General features: G+C 41.3%; 1 protein-coding gene across 7 annotated transcripts; it reads right to left on the reverse strand.

Moving 5' to 3' along the window:
- Positions 1–222: 222 nt before the first annotated feature.
- On the reverse strand, positions 223–11632 carry TMEM216 (transmembrane protein 216). Of its 7 annotated transcripts, none has more exons than XM_033928696.1 (6): positions 11580–11632; positions 11367–11383; positions 8423–8516; positions 8121–8213; positions 6617–6818; positions 223–4080 (listed from the first exon to the last, which is right to left on the reverse strand). In XM_033928696.1, exons 1-6 carry the CDS (start codon positions 11590–11592, stop codon positions 4065–4067), a joined length of 435 nt encoding a protein of 144 aa, XP_033784587.1. In that variant the 5' UTR covers positions 11593–11632; the 3' UTR covers positions 223–4064. The 7 variants fall into 7 exon arrangements, with proteins under 7 accessions (XP_033784587.1, XP_033784585.1, XP_033784588.1 ...); XM_033928694.1 differs by having other exon boundaries at positions 8423–8581; positions 11298–11383; positions 11580–11598; XM_033928697.1 differs by lacking the exon at positions 11580–11632 and adding an exon at positions 11503–11565.
- Between the last annotated feature and the right edge of the window lie 5744 nt (positions 11633–17376).

A 17376-nucleotide genomic window follows, 5' to 3' on the forward strand; every position in this document is an offset into this window, starting at 1 on the left:
ATTACAATAGTCCAATTTGATCATTATAAGATATGTTGAACAAACTATATCTATTTCAACTTAAAGAAGCAATTCTTGATAATGTTTGATATATATTGTTAATAAAATAAGGTATTATCCAGAGTTACTCCCAGTATCTTGAGGGAGTGGGTGAAGGTAACTGGTGTGCCAGTCAGGAGAACTGGAGATGCTAGGGGGGGGGGCAGTACAGCTTAGAAGTCCCTTTTTTTTTTTTTCTTTTTTTTTTAAATAATTTTCCATTTACATAAAAGCAAATTTGAGCATTACAATTTACAAGGAAAAAAATTTCAAAACAAAAATTTTTTATGCTTAAATCATATGGGGACAAAAAGCCGCATCTGAAAGGAAGCAGATTTAATGACAGAGCATTTAAAATTAAATGCTTTTGTACTTTCAAAAAGAAACCTTGGTACACATCAGAACTCCCATTACCTCATCAACAATTGCACTCGTCAGAGAATCGATGGAAACGACACCGTTTCCTCTCGGCACTGAACCATTATAAAGAAAAGGCAACCCTCTACAAAATGTCAATTCAAGAAGAAAAAGGAAATACTATTCCAAACGCATTGCTAGTGCTAACAACATTTCAGTACAATAGTTAGATCACTTACAATGCAAGATAACCAAAAACTAATCGATGCCTCCATCCCCCCCAGCACAAGACTTGAAAAACTACTTTGAAAATAAAATAAAAATTGTGCACAATAATCTTACGCAACCATCCGCGATACAATCTCCTAATTTACCATTTAACCTCTCACACTTATCATTTAGCACTTTTTCAGTGTTCAAAACGCCTTCACTTATGGAGACTCTACAAACTATTCAAACTTTAAAAATATCTGGTAGCCCTCATTATGTAATCCCCCTGACATTTATAAAACACTATTCTCACGGTGGCCAATCCAGGTCACTAATACCTGGCCAAAACCCAAAGAGGCAAAGATATTAGAATACTCCAACTTATATAAAACACAGCCATGAAAATTATTCATAAGGCCAAAAAATATGATCATGTCACTCCACTCTTAAAAACGCTTATTGGCTGCCCTTATCACACCATATCACCTTCAAAATCTTACCCCTTACTTTTAAAACAAAAATAGAGCACTCTCCGGCATTTATCTATAGATTAATACTTCCATATACCACTTCTAGATCACTTCATTCAACTCAACAAAATCTTCTTTCGTTTCCATCAATTCGCCAAATGACACTATACGTAAAACCATTTTTTCCGTAACTGCACCTACATTATGGAATGCCCTACCAGGCTATCTTAGACAAGAAACTTCTTTATCAAGATTTACCGTAAATCAAACCTCAAAACATTTATGTTCAAGGACGCCTATAATGTCAAAGAGGATTTATGATTATTGAGAGCTTCTATACTGCTACTAATGACTGTTTTGCTACTACTTGGGATCTGGGTTGGCCACTGTTAAAAACAGGATACTGGGCTTGATGGACCTTTAGTCTCTCCCAGTATGGCAATTGCTTATCTATTTATCTTAAGGACTCCCTTTTCCCAAATTTGTAAGCAATTTCCTAACAAAGTCTTCCCAGTGAAGATCTCTTCTGTCTCTAGAAGTCCCCTCACAGCACCTCTTCTGGAATGCCACAGGGCAAAATGGCAGCAATAGTACATCATGCCAGCAGACGGTGTACTTTCAGTCAGTCAGATAAGAAATGAACCAGTTGATAGCTTTATCGGTGATGCCTATATCTTGTAAATCTAGCAAGATGATTGTGGTCCACAAAGTCAGAAACCATGGACAGATCTAAAGAGAGAAGAAAAATAGACTTTTGATTCAAATCGGGGCTCAGATGGGCTGCTGGAGGATATTTACTTTCTTCTTGTTGAACCACTCTGTTGTTGCTTTTGCTGTGGATTGTTGTCCTTCGTGTCAGAACAAGGTCTCTGGCCACTATAGAACAAGATTTCCTCTGGGATCTGCCTGTATTTGTGTATCCTTCTTTCCCTTGATCTTCACTAGCTTCCTTGACCCTGCTGCTGCAAAGCATCACCAAAACATAAAGCTGCCTCCAGCATGCTTTATTATAGGGACCATGTTAGATGGATGAAGTGCTGCATTTGGTTTATTCCACCCTACTGCTTAATATTTGGCCCTAAATTCCACTTTGCAGACCAAAAAAACTTTTCTGACATGTGTACTATACATTGCTTTTTTGCAAGTATCATATGGTACATCACATGGATTGTCTTTAGTAGGGGCTTTCTTCTTACCAATCTCCCACAGCAGCCATGTTTGTGGAGTAATTTTAAAGTGTTAAGCAGTCAACATTTTTCCCAAGCTCAGATACTTAGTGACCTTCCTCAGTAGTTTCACCCATGGAGCTAAATCCTATCTGACTCAGGGTCTCAGTGGAGATATGGATAATTGGATAATTTTATTGCAGAGTTTCTTCAATGGTTTCATATTATGCATCTTTACACTTGCTTTAAAATTCACTTCATGCAACAGAAACAGTTTGATTCTTCTTCCAGCAGTATTTGAGTCACCTCAAGAAATGTAACTAGATAGAGCTGAGCACTATTTACCAGAGCTTCCCAAAAGAGGGGGGGGGGGGGGTGCTGTCACAAAACCCACAATTGCGGTCACTACCTGGATTGGCTCTCTATGGGTGAATCATTATTCTGTATTTCCAGGGGATCACACAGTTTTGTTTGGTCACAAAGGAGACTGTTTAGCACTGCTTGTCAAAGGCTTGTTAAGGCATCTTTTGGATTTGCTATGACAAATGGTGAAGAGATGTATATGATCAAGATGTCTTGGTTTCTTATCCTTAATTACTCTGAGTATTGCCCTTTCAAGTTAAAAATATAGAGTATGTTATGTATGTTGAATGGTATTTTAGACAGCAAAATGTAAAAAACGTGCAAGGGTGTGAAGGTACTATTATAGATTGAATTTATATTTATTAATTCATGGACAGTCACAGAGAACGTCACACGTTGAACTGTCCCAACTCTGAGGTATGTGGTTAGATTTAAAATATAAGAAAGACAGATAACCTGTGGTTCCTGTGGTTATTTGATCTGCTGCTCTGACAATGAGCATCCTGGGACATTCTTTACTTATTGCAATGTTTCTGAACATGCCGCAGGAGCATGCATGGACATTATGTGTGTTGCAAGCTTGTGTCAAGATAAACAAACACGAAGGGAGTCCAACCAGCAAGAATTCCAGAACTGGTAGGTATGGCCTGAAATACACAGTACAAACAGCATCTCATAGCATGTATGTGAACAGTCTAACTTAGTTGTTTTAATTGGTTCACTTGGCACAGTAATTGACTGTGTCAATTAGAAACCAATTAAAATCTCATTTAAAAAAAATGTGAGTGCCCGGAGGCTGTTAGTGGCTGGCGCCTACCAAAACGGCTCCACAACTGTGGCTATGGAGGTGCCTAAGGAAACCTAAGGTTGAAGTAGGAATGGTTTGCACCAGAAGTGACCTTAGGCGCCTCAGAAGGTCCGATTCACATCAAAAGTAGGCACTGTCAATGTAGGCCTTCTGCCCTACACTGTCGGCACCTATGCACCATTAAGTGACTGAAACGCAACCCGGTGCTGTTTTGGTAGGCGCCAGCTGCTTACGGCACCATTTACAGAATCCAGGCCGATATGCACTTACAACAACAGAAGATCAAAATCTCTCCTCCAGAGCTAGAAAGCGCCATCACACCCAGATGGAGGTCTTAGCCTATATCCTCTGAACCACTGAAATCCAGATCACTTGATTTGTTGCATAACTGTTAAGTACCAAACATATTCAACAGGATATTTGAAATGCAAACCCATGCCTGCTAGGGTAAATACTGACAAACATAGAGACTGGTCCACTCCATCTATTAAGCAACAATGACAAGGATGTCCTTCAGCACTCTCCTATAGATGAAGTGGTACATACTGATGGGGTGATGTTTGTTTCTAGAAGCTCTGTCCTCTACAGCAGAAATCTAGATCCACAGAAGATGTTGATCCTCCTGGTCTCAGCAAGGGGAAGACAGCAACTTCAGTAAGTTTCCACTCTGAAGGGAGAGATAGAGGGGGGAGGAGATCTCCAAATGAAAACAAACCCAATGTAGGTAACAGAGCAACCATCTAATATATCACTACTGCGCTTTCCAAACCTTTCCTTGGGAACCACAGCCAGTCATGTGCTCAGGATATCCACACTAAATATGCATGAAATAGATTTGTAGACATGAGAGTTCTAACATAAGAAAATTGATTCATATATATACAGCTCTCTTACATGCATATGAATTGTAGATATCCTGAAAACTCAACTGGCCACGGAGTCTCCAGGAGAGGTTTGGAAAGCCCTGCATGTTATTCAGTATGACATCTTTTAACATAATTGGGCAAAACTGCTGTGTAACCTCCAGCTGGGGTTTCCAACAAGTGCCATGTTATACAGAAAAGACTGAACTAGCTCTACTTTTATTCTATCTATGAGCATATGCTTCCAAGTTCTCCATGTTAATGCACTGTAGTTTTTATGTTAGCCTATGTAAAAGACAACAAAAAAATCCCTCTTTATATTAGACTAATATAGGGCCTCTTTTACAAAGACATGTGGCAAATCCTCCAACACCCATTCAATTCCTATGTGCGACGGAGCATTTAGCACATCGGCCTGTGCTATCGGACTTCATAAAAGAGGGGGGGGTAATGCATATCTAAGACATGTGGTTTAGAATGTATCAATTCTAATTTTCTAGGGACATGGGCTGTTAAATCGCGTTGGCAATTGACTGCTGAAACATATTTTTAATACATATATTTCAAGGATTAACATAGTTGATTAATATCATTGCAATTTCCTTTTGAGTACATCAAATTGTGTCATCAATACGCTGAGTTGTTTGATCAATTAATTTATCATAAGTTAGTTATTTATCAATATATTTAATTTATTTATTAAATAGGTAGTTTAAGTTAAGTTTAAGTTTATTAGGATTTGATATACCGCTTATCAAGGTTATCTAAGCGGTTTTTACAATCAGGTACTCAAGCATTTTCCCTATCTGTCCCGGTGGGCTCACAATCTATCTAACGTACCTGGGGCTATAGAGGACTGAGTGACTTGCCCAGAGTCACAAGGAGCAGCGCGGGGTTTGAACCCACAACCCCAGGGTGCTGAGGCTGTAGATCCAACCACTGCGCCACACACTCCTAGGTAGAACTGCTATTAATCATTCACATATAATTAATCAATTTAGAAGAAATGTTCAGATTCAATATGCAGTATAATGAAGTAATTTATAAAATAAGTATTAGTAGAAAGTAGTGTTGTACATCAACATTGATGTAGTTTTTGATTGACTAATAATATATTGATTAATTAATTATTTTTATGTAAGTTATTTGTTTGGTTAATTAATTTACTAATGCATCAATTTATCAATCTTATTTTTAATTAATTTTTGGTGAGCTATCCGTTCAATTCATCAACTGAGTGTTGGAATTCATGTGTTTTAATTTCATGAATTAACCATTAATTCATCTATTATATAACATATGTAGGGAATGGTTGGAACTTAGTCTATTATCAATTAGTAATTTATATAATATTAAACAAAAATTTTAATTGGTTAAGCTAAGATTTCAAACTATAAATAAAAAATCAAGTTTTGTTTCTTTCAGTTTTTGGTGCATATATTCAAAGGAGGCATAGCCCCTGACGAAACATGGTGTGAAACGGTTGGGCAGCTGTCGGGCACAAAAGATAAGTGCCTTCCTTTCTTTAGCACCTTAAGCACTAAATGCACTTTATATTTATTAATTGTCATCAAATTAAAAAGATTTGAGCACATGTCACTTACCAAGACCAATGATGAATTACCACCCCAGTAAGGGCATGAAAAATCATTCAGTAGTGCCTTGGGTATTTGAGGTCTGGTTAATCAATTTGATTTGATATCAATTTGTTCTCTGATATATGCAATTATTGTTTGTTTGAACAAATTATTGTTTTCTTCTATAACGAGTTAGGTTTTTTTTTTTTAAAACATATGTTTATTGAAAGTGGGAAAGGCAGACAAGCAAAGTTTGTACTTTTTCACTTTCAATAAATATTTCTATTTTAGAGTTATACTTTTATTTTTGGAATCCCACAGCTGTGGTACATTCTGCTTACATTTTCTTCCTCCCAACATACTATCATAAGATTGGAATGCATAATTTTAATTCCCTCCTTTGTTCCAGATCAGGCTACAACTAAGAATATCTGCAAGACGTTTTTGTTTTTATTTCATCTTGTTTCACTTGCACCCTCCCTAGAATGTCACCATTCATGCTGTTTCTGGCCAATATATTGAGAAAGTCCCCTTGGAGAAGGCTTCATGTCTCTGTTTATGCATACTGGCGCACTAGTCACTGTTGTTAGAAATAATTATTTTGCAGGCCCTGGATTTCTTAAATGGCAGCAATATTGCTAGTGCATAATTCTTGCCCTTTCTTGGAGTGTCCGCTGAAATAAATAATTACCATAATCCCCATAATGCTAACCATATATACCCTGTGTTCTATCTCACTGCACACAAATTGACTCTTTGTTACCTGGAGAATGAAATCAACGCCACAATGGAAAGCAGCAGCTCAAGTGCATAAAACACGAGTAGGATGATATTTACAATGGCTTCAAGGCGCAGCACATATGTCTGCAGCAGCAGGTAGTATACTGCCATCACAGCAGCTGGAATCATCAAGCCTAAGCTAATGGCAAGAGGCATCTTCCGTTGCAACAGATTCCCCTTGGAGCCTGAGCAAGAGAAAGTTATCAGGAAGTTGTTGATATCACTCCCACCACACAACAAGGTTTGTCATTAGAATTGAGGCTTTCTGTATTTTTTTTTTAATCTGTAATTGTGAGGATGCATTGAACATGTAACAAAAGTGCATGTTACTTAAAAATAAGAGCATCTTTTTAAAACAAAGTTTATTTTCTTTTCCCACAGCCTCTGCCATTCACTATTTTTCACACCCCTGCTAGGGTCCATATCTAATGTTCTTCCTCTTCTGTTGTCTGAAAAGGTTTTTGGTAGACATACTCTTCCATGATCAATTTCTTCTCTATTGCTCCTCTAAATTCAATTATTTAGGATTTTTAAAGGTAAAACTATATGCAGATTACCGTATATACTCTAATATAAGCTGGGATTTTGGGGCCCAAAAATGGGGGTCCTGGTCTATATTCAGGCCAGTGCCCCCCTCCCAGAATTATTGCAGGCTGCCGCGAGGCTCTACACTCTGTCCCCCCTCCCTGCTCTGTCCTCGCACCTCCTCTGCCAATCACTGGTGGTCCAGAGTTGCAGCTGGCAGGAGCGAGCTTTCCACGTTCCTGCTCAGTGCTAACTCAGTCGGTGGTGGCTACCTCGAGATCGGGTTTCTTCAGCCGCTGAGCAGCACCGAGGACAGGGCAGGGAGGGGGCTGGGTGCAGAGACTGACAGGGGTTGGGACGGAAGGGAGCTGGGTGCAGAGTCTGACAGGGGTTGGGAGGGAGGGAAGGGGGCTGCGTGCAGTGCCTGGCAGGAAGGGGGCTGGGTGCAGAGCCTGACAGGGGTTGGAAGGGGAGGGAAAGGGGCTGCGTGCAGTGCCTGGCAGGGGGCACTTGATTATTAAGCCACCTGACTTATATTTGAGTCAACCATTTTTCCTCCTTTTGGGGGGAAATGGGAGTCTCGACTTATATTCAGATTGACATATTCGGATCAACTTATATTTGAGTACATACGGTAAATTGAAATTTCAGTTATGAACATGGAAAATCAGGAGACATGCATAATTTCAGGAATAGGTTCCTTTCTCATGGTTAGCTCAGGTACGCTGTAGTTGGAACTGGTCTTCTTTGAGATGTCATTGTATGCAGTATTGTGAAATGGATGAGTGAAGAGACTAGAACCCATGTCTAAGATACTTCACAGCACACAGTGTGGCCAGGTCTCTCCTCCCCACTTTGTATGATATTAAGGGTTGGATTTCTCCTAATTGTCCCACTGTGCACATGGCAGATAGGGAGGAACTGACAAATCTAAGTAGATAATCAATTTTAATTTTACTCACCATAAAATATCCTAATGACTTCAATGCCAAGATAGAGAAACAGCATGACAATATCCAGTGTCAAATTAGCTGTGGGATATGGCAAAATTAGTCCTATGAGGATAAAAGTATACAAGTGAAAGCCAAACCACTAAAATTCAAAGAAAATTTAAAAGAGGGCTTGTGATAACCAGCAAACAGAAAAGGGTTCTGGGGAGTGTAACAGAAGACTATTTTTAATTTCAATATATTTGCTAAAATATACAAAATGACATAGCTGAAATACATGTATGCTTTCAAATACGGTAGTCTAAAGATCTTACCTTTGTAGACAAAGATAAGGATCTCCAATAGAAAGTAAGTAGCATAATACCATCCATTCAGGAACAGAAGGATTTCCAGTGGGGTGGAAGACATCTGACAGATCTTGGTAAGGAATACGGTAGGCAAGTGAAGATGAAAGGGGAAACCCTTACACTGTTCTATTAATAATAATAATAACTTTATTTTTGTATACCGCAATACCACAAACAGTTCAGAGTGGTTTACAGTGTAAGAGACTGTACATATACAGCAATGGTACAATGTAAGGGAATGTACTATGTAGTTGAGAGCAAGTTACAATGCAGGGGACTGTACATAGTTTAGCATAGGTATTAATACAATGGAAGACAAAGCAGAATTACAGTGCAGGAGTCTGTACATCTACAGCAGCAATATTTATACAGTAAAAATACTGTTTGAGAGAATTAAAGAGTAAGATAGAGATGGTAGGGTTTGGTTATTTGGGGGGGAGGGGTTCGAGAAATTTATCATAGAGGTAAGATTTGAGGGATTTCCTGAAGTAAGAGTAAGATGGGGCAGATGAGATGAGGGTGGTCAGGCAATCTCTGCATGGAGCTGCAAAGGAAATTTCTACAATGACAACAGGAAGGTATGAAACTTGTCAAAGTATAGCTGAATATCCCATTTATCTTATGGCACTCAACTATAGAAGTCCCTCATTACAACAAAGGGCTAGGAGTCAACATTTGTAATAGGGTTTGCTAATTCAATATTCTGGCTTTAACTCCCCCCTTATTTTGTTGAGGTCTAAGGAAAGACATTCAATTATTCTACTTTTCATTGTTTCAATGATTACTATGTAACCTTATTTTGCTGTATTTGTTTCACAAGAAGTTTTATTTTTGTACTTATTGTTGGAAAATATAAATAAAGGATTAAAACAAGATAAAGGGGGAGGGGAGTTAGTTTGTTATAACCCTAAATTTCTTAAGATAGAATGTATTACAGTAAAAGATATTCAGTATGCCCTTTGAATCTTATATGCCCTAGCCTCCCACAATTAATCCACCTATTGGTCCAATATCTAAGCTGTTCCATAAAGGAGAATCTATTTAGAAAGCTCAGGATACATGACAATAGTTTTAGAATATGCTTCAACAACTTTCAATTCCGTTTCAAACAATGATCAAAACTTGGGTGATATATCCACCACTATCCACATCCTAAATGTAGATTCGATATCTTCACCTTATTGTGATCTCATGTCAGCATCATGCTAGCACTCTGTATTGTGACACGACAGACTGTCAGAACGCAAAAGCTGCATTTCAGATTTAGACACCAGTTACTGAACATCATTGCTGGCCTTGAAGCAACAGGAAGTGGACAAACATGAAGCCTAAGAAGAAACAGACACTCTGCTTAAGCACATAGAAACAGTTACTGTATATATGAGAGAGCCTGGGTAAAATCACCTCTGCCTCTCCCTCCTCCCATCTCCCCTTCTGACCCTCCATCCCCTTGCCTCCTTTTCTTCCTTCTTGCCAATTACCAAGGATGAAACTGTGAGAAACAATGAGCTCCCACTGGAAAAACTCAGGATGGACTCCGATGTGAAACAGCAACTAGTTTTATTTTACTCTCTTGCAAGAAAGGATGTCATACACACAGAGTAAGGCCATATCTGGCGAAGGATATAAAAAGACTTGAAGCAGTGTAGGTGAAGACGACAAAAATGGTAAGGGGTTTGAACAAAGAAGTATATGAGAGAGATTTGCAAATACAGTGGTGCCTCACACAACAAACTTAATTGGTTCCAGGAGCAAGTTTGTTATGCGAAAAGTTCGTTATGTGAAATGCGTTTTCCCATAACAATACATGTTAAAAAAAATAATTCGTTCTGTAGCATAAAATATGCTAAGATGACATAAAAAAAGATAAATTTATCTTGTTAGAGCTGGTGTTAGACACAACTGGGGACTGCAAAGTCCAGGCAGAGGCTTACGGCTCTCTTTGACCAGGGGGGACCTTTGCCCTAGTTGCACTACCCTAACCCTATTCCTGCTATGTGTGACTGTGGTATTCTGTTAGCATGATATTTCTGTGTAGCATTCTATAATAATTTGGCTTATTCAATTTTCTTGATAGTAGAGGGGATATATGTGAAGGGGAGGGGAGACAGGGGTTTTGTTGATCCTTGCTGTGTATTATAATCACCCCCCACATACTCCCCAGTACCTTTTTTAATTCCTCCCATCTTTCCCAGCCAGTGGCGTACAGGCCAGAAGCGCAGAGATCAGGAGCAATTCCTCTGCATGCCTGTGTGGGCCCATGCCGATCTCCGAATGGCTGCAGTTAGTTCTTGTGAGTCCCGCGAGAGCTGACTGCAGCCATTCAGAGATCAGCGCAGGCCCAGGCAGTAGCACAGAAGGCTTGCTCTTGATCTCTGCGCTTCTGGCTGGGAAATTTGCTAGACCACCAGTTACGAGTGAGCGGGTGAGATTAAAGTTGCAGCAGTGGTGGCTTTTTTAAAAAAATATGTGGCGGCGGGGGGAGGTTTAAAAATATGCGGTGGCGGCAGAGGCTTAAAAATATGCAGCAGCGGCGGCAGGGGGGTTTAAAATATGTAGCGCCACTGCACAGGGAGCCAGGCGGAGAGAGGGCAGTTAAGGATGCAGCTCGGGCGACTTCGTTGTGTGAAACGAAGTTCGTTGTGGGAAGCAAGACCTGAAGTTCGTTGTGCGCAGCGTTCGCTGTGCGAGGCGTCCGTTATGCGAGGCACCACTGTAATGGAAGTGACAGGCATGCAAATCTGCTCCGTGCATATTCATTAGGGGTGGTCCTCCAGGACAGGGTTGGGGATCATTGGTGTAGAACAGGGAAAGAAGTTATTCCTATTTTTAAGCAAGTTACCGCTTCCTCCCATTATGCATGGGCCATATATTTGAGTCATAAAATAAGATGCAACAATGGGAAGGATACAACCGCTCGGTGCTTCCCTGTAACAGAGAAAAAGAGCATGAGCATCGATGCAAACCTTACTCGGTCCACTCTCCTGTCATGCTTAGCTCGCTCGACGGTTCCCTCACACCCTCACAGACATGCCAGGCACACGCACTTGCTACGGGGGGGAGGAGAAAATGAAATATGGAGCTCCCTCCCGCAGCTCCAAGCCCCAAACCACGCTTCACTTGCCTCGAAGCGCCATCTTCTGTCGCCATGGAAATCAGCCCAAGCGTTCTTACGTCACTTCCTGGAAAGCGTCAGGAACGCTCTCTGCTGTTTCTGTGTGAATTCCAAGCCTCATTCTGCTGCTCCAATAGCCTCGCCCAATGGTTACAAGCCTCGCTCTGGTGTTTATCACCCACTTCTTTTTTATAGCATTTTTCAGAGCAGTTTTGATGGGAGGTAATAACTTTTTATTGTTTTGTTAACCCTGTCTCCAGTATCTGTTCAGTGTTCCCTTCCCAGCTTTCTCCACACTGTTTCTTCCTTACTCATAGTAACATAACATAGTAGATGACAGCAGATAAAGACCCGAATGGTCCATCCAGTCTGCCCAACCTGATTCAATATGAGATTTTTTTTTTTTTTCTTCTTAGCTATTTCTGGGCAAGAATCCAAAGCTCTGCCCAGTACTATGCTTAGGTTCCATCTACTGATGCATCCATTCCCTCTCACTGCAGCATGAGCGCTTAGCTTTCCTTCATTATTTACTTACTGTAATAAAAATCCCCCCCCCCTCCTTCCTCCACCAAAAAAATTCAAACTACTCTTAATCTGAATACAAAGTAATTAAGAGAAAAAGGCTTCAAAACATTTGTTCCTGACACTAACCCCCCTCTACTACGAAACTGCGATAACAGCTTTTAGTGTGGTGAGCCGCACTGCTCCCAACGCTTATAGGGCCTCTTTTATTAAACTGCGCTAAGAGTTTCTAGCGCGGGAAACCGCGCTGAATGGCCCGCCTATGAGCGTCGGGAGCAACACGGGCCTTTAGCACGGCTCTGCGTTAAAAACTGCTAGTGCAGTTTAATAGAAGAGGCCCATAGAGTTCCTATGAGCGTTGGGAGCAGCGTGGGCCATTGAGAGCGGCTCTCTGCGCTACAAACTGCTAGCGCTGTTTAATAGAAGAGGGGGTAAATAAAACAAGAGTTAAGGTGGTAGTTATTTTATTATCCTTCCCCCGATGTAGAAGCATGTTTTCTTGAGGAAAGGTAGATTAGGAGCCAGAACTGGTACAGAGTATTGGATGTCCTAAATACCAATAACTTCAATGGCAATCATCAAATTAATATATTTATTATGGATCCTCAGATGGTTGACTTGAACTTCCAAACCTTATAGCTCAGTTATACTTCTTCATAGGATTGATCATTTTTATAATTTTTTTTTTGCTGAAATTTTGTTATATTTTTATATAAACCTTTTCCTATATTCTTTAAACTAATTCACTTTCAATTAATAAATTTATTGCCATTTAATTCTTATAAATCAATCTCTTATCTTGATTTTTATAAATAGTTCACTTATCTTGCATTCTGATGTTATCCCAGTTTATTGAACAGTCGGGTCCCCTCTCCCGACATGATCCTGTTTCAAAGATTCTTCATCAGGGTCGAGGCTCCTGTTCCATGTAATCATTACAAGAAATCACTGCAAGAAAAAGTCACTTGTTTAAACTTCCATGGATCCATACTTTTTCTTGCAGTGATTAAATGGAACAGGAACTTTGAATCTGATGAAGAATCTTTGAAACAGGATCATGTTCGGAGAGGCGACCCCAATGTTTCAGGCTCAGCCTTCCTAGAGTCCTCCAGGGTGGGAGAACCCCCAAAAGCCCAACCTTCAGGGAAGAGATCCCATTCAGAAGCTGTATGCAACGAGGATATGAAATGCGAACGTGTGGAGGAGATGGAGGTCCAACCTGTCCAGGGGTTTTCAGACTTTGTGTCAGTTTCTTATGGAAAGTCTCTTGACGGACCCAGGGAGTGCTGCGCTGCCTGCGAATGCGCCGGCCCCGATACAGGGAGAGTTACGTCCCTGCTACACTTCCCTATTTCAGAACAGGTTGGCTCCAAGTGGCAGTGACCATTTGGAGCAAGACTAGGAGGACTGGAGTCTGGAAGTCCCTTTCCATGCCTTTATTATCTCAAGGATCCGCAGCATCCTTAGATGATTTAGGATCCCTGTTGGGGACCAGAGGTCAGGAGGCTGTGGCTGCTATTGATCAGGGAGACGATCCTTCAGTGTGCCATCTTTTCAAGACCGCAACTGTTTCACATGTCATTTCGGAAACTCTGAGCTGAAATTAGACCCTAAACAGCTCTCCACCTCCCAGTGTTCCATTATGTGCGGTACAAACACACAGACTACATTCTTTCTGGCATATCCAGACATTGACTCATTAGTCACTGACCAATGGGAGCCACCTGCAGTTTCCCTAAAGGTTGCAAAAACTATGTCCAGGTTTTATCCTATGGCTCGGTACTTCCAGCAGCTGATTTTTACAGCCAAAGGTGGATTCCATGGTAGCTCAAGTGACTACGATGATGAACAGGAGAATCAACTCCACAAACCAAACGCAACCAAACAGTGGAGATGTCCAATAAAAGCAGGTGTGCTTGTATGTTTTGAGATTTCTTTTATTTTAATCAATGACTCCACATGTACATGTACATAAGCATCGCCTCTGCCAACTCAGACCACAGGTCCATCGTGCCCAGCAGTCCGCTCCCACGGCGGTCCCCCAGGTCAGCGACCTGTAAGTGATCCTTTATTTAAGACATTTTGTCCTGTGTAGTACCCCTCTAACTATACCCTCCAATCCCCTTTTCCTTCAGGAAGTTGTCCAACCCCTTTTTGAAACCCAAAATTGTACTCTCCTCTACCACCTCCTCTGGAAGCGCATTCAAGGTATCCACCACCCTCTGTGTGAAGAACTTCCTAGCATTCATTCTGAGACTGTCTCCCTTCAATTTTCTTGAATGCCCTCTTGTTCTTGTTTCCCCCACCAGTCTGAAGAATCTGTCCCTCTCTACCTTCTCTATACCCTTTAAGATCTTGTAAGTTTCTATCATGTCCCTCTAAGTCTGCGTTTGTCCATGGAAAAGAGCCCCAGTTTCTCCAGCCTCTCAGCATATGGAAGGTTTTCCATGCCCCTTATCATTTTTGTTGCTCTTCTCTGGACTCTCTCGAGTGTTGCCATATCCTTCTTAAGGTACGGTGACCAGTATTGAATGCAGTATTCCAGATGCGGGCGCACCATTGCCCGATATAGCGGCATGTACATGTTTCGGCCACATCAGCCTGCATCAGGAGTCTTCTGTGTTGTAGATGCAATGCTAGCATACATGAAATCAGAACTTGGACCCCAATATTCAACTAATGTAGCGCTTTGATTAAATGGTCCAAATACAAAAGCCGCATCTGCAGTCAAAAATGCACAAACTCATGTCCCTCCCCAGACATCTGACAGTTTAGGTACATCAGCTTTCTTACATAATCCGATCCTTTGCAAAAGAATGAAAGATTAGGTTCTTAACTCAGAGCAGGAGAGAGTGAGCATCTCTTTGTTTATGATGTAATTTCTCACGTTGAAACATAGAGTAGGGAATGATTTGGGGGGAGGGGGTGCCTGGCGCGGAGGGGGGCATCCCTCCTGCTGTTTTTGCTACCACCGGGGGAAGTTCACTGGGCAGAAGGAAGTGGGCAAAGGGGGGGGGGGAATTCATTGGGCAGGAGGTAGTGGCCATCTCTCCTGCCATTTTTGCTGTTGAGGGGGTGGGGGGGGGGGTTGGTCCCCGGTGCTGGCTCATTGGGATGTCTGGGAGGGCTGTTAGCAGGGGCGGGTCTTTTTTCTTTTTTTAATGAGACAGATACTGTGCACGTGTCCATTTAAAAAAAAAAAAAGGTTCCTGCCTCGAACAGCTGAGTGGCAGGAGACCTCCCCTGCTGGCTCTATGCATGTGTGAGAGTCATTCTCACAGCAATCAATTGGACAGGAGAGATGGGGATTACGACAAACCTCTACACAAATCATTTGCATGCAAACTTTTTGGTGCATCAATAGCTCTGTTAGAATCAGCCAAAGTCAGATCAGAGCAGACCCACGTGGTCTTATTAATCCTGTTTAGTATTGCTAGTCCTCAATTCTATAAAAGACAGGTCTCATACCCCTGCCCCCTCTTCTTTCTTTCTCCTCCAGCCTCTTCACACCTACACACAGACCCTCCTCAGCCATTTTCAGAGGAACAGACACAAGCAACTCTAAATCTAATTTATGCTATATATTTGTAAAAAAGCCAATTCCTATATAATATACTTTTTCTGCAGCACCTGATTGTTCTCTTGTTAATTTACTTCTCACTGCCTCTGAGGTCTGAACCCGGGACCCAAAATAGACTAAAAACAATACAAAAACACAAAAGATTACAAAAAGCAGTACAGGCCATCTACAGAGTGTGACAGGGAGAGGGCAGGAAATAGAAGATGCTTACCTGTAACGATAGTTCTCTGTGGACAGATGATCTTTCAGACACACAAAATGGTGACATCACGGGGGCGGAACTGCCCCAGCTGGTATACAAGCTTGGAAAGCTCCAGAAAAGCTTTCTGCGCTTGTGTCAATCTTCCCACCTACAGTATACAGTATGAAACAGCTGATACCACATCCCCCTGCCAGTTCTGTCTAGAGCTAGCGGCAACTCTGGGAGGGTGGGAGGGCTGTGTGTCTGAGCGATCATCTGTTCACGGAGAACTACCGTTACAGGTAAGCAATTTCTATTTCTCCAGGAACAGCTGATCATTTCAGACCCACAAAATGGTAATCTCAAGCTTTGAAGGTAACACCAATAATAATAACTGTAATAAAGTTCAGTGGAGATTGAAGCTCTGCTTGTCCAAAATTGGAGTCTGCATGAGATGCTGCATAACTACAATAATGCTTTGTGAATGTATGAGCGGTAGTCCACATTGCAGCTGTACAAATTTCTTGAGGTGTCGCACGTTGCAAATGTGCTCGTGTGGTAGCCATTGTACGTAAACCATGAGTTATCCCATGAGGGATGCCAGTACTATGCTCTATGTCAGACTTGACATAACAGAAATGTATGAGATTAGCAGTCCATTGCGAAAGAGTTCACACTGGTCTTGGGTTAGATCGGGATTGATATGACAAGAGCAGTTGAGAAGGCCTCACAGGAATATTAGTGTGCTGTAAGTAGATTGTTAATGCTCGAGTATATTCCACAGATGTAATGGTAAGAAGAAAAAGTGTTTTCCATGTGAGAAATTTTACATTAGTGGAGTCAGCAATCTGTATAAAATTAGGTTGAGATCCCATGCTGGAGTAGGAGGGCGCAGCGGCAGATGCAGACAAAGCAAACAGTTCATGAAACGCTTGACTACAGGACGACAAAGAGTCAAGTTGTCAACACTGTCATGAAATACTGAAAGAGCTGCTAAATGAGTCTTTATAAAATTATACGATAATCCTTGGGATGAAAGATGAGCTAAATACTGTATTGTAAAAAAAGTTGTATCGGCAGTGAGGCAGGTTGATATCAACGCGAGGCACACCAACTAGAATATCCTCTCCATTTAGAGGGATAAGATGTTTGAGTAGATTCAGATCTAGACTGAAGAATATTTAGAAGATTGGGGTGCAACTGTTGACTGTGATTTTGAGAGATCAAATCTGGAACTTGTGGCAGATAAAGAGGTGGTTCTAGAGAGAGTTGTAGAAGTAGGGGGAACCACGGTTGTCTTGGCCACCCGAGCTTTGTGCAGTGTCTTGGTTAGAAGTGGAATGGGAGGGAAAGGATAAAGGAAGTGGTGATTCCATGGTAGCTGGAAGGCATCGTCCGCCAGACTGTTCCAGATGTAAGACTTGGAGCAGAATTGCTTGCACTTGGCATTCTGAGGGGATGCAAAAAGATCTATTGATGGAGTCCCCCAACATTGAAAAAGGCTTCGAGTAATCATGCTCTGA

The sequence above is a fragment of the Geotrypetes seraphini genome, chromosome 19, assembly GCF_902459505.1.
Source record: "Geotrypetes seraphini chromosome 19, aGeoSer1.1, whole genome shotgun sequence".
NCBI classification, from domain to species: domain Eukaryota; kingdom Metazoa; phylum Chordata; class Amphibia; order Gymnophiona; family Dermophiidae; genus Geotrypetes; species Geotrypetes seraphini.

Coding starts and splice junctions, on each gene's coding strand:
- TMEM216 (XM_033928694.1), bottom strand. CDS start 11,337: ATGACTCAAATATATGGCCCATGCATAATGGGAGGAAGCG. Junction 8,214..8,422: donor CCTTATCTTTGTCTACAAAG/GTAAGATCTTTA, acceptor TTATCCTCATAG/GACTAATTTTGCCATATCCC. Junction 6,819..8,120: donor AGTCATTAGGATATTTTATG/GTGAGTAAAATT, acceptor TCTCTTGCTCAG/GCTCCAAGGGGAATCTGTTG.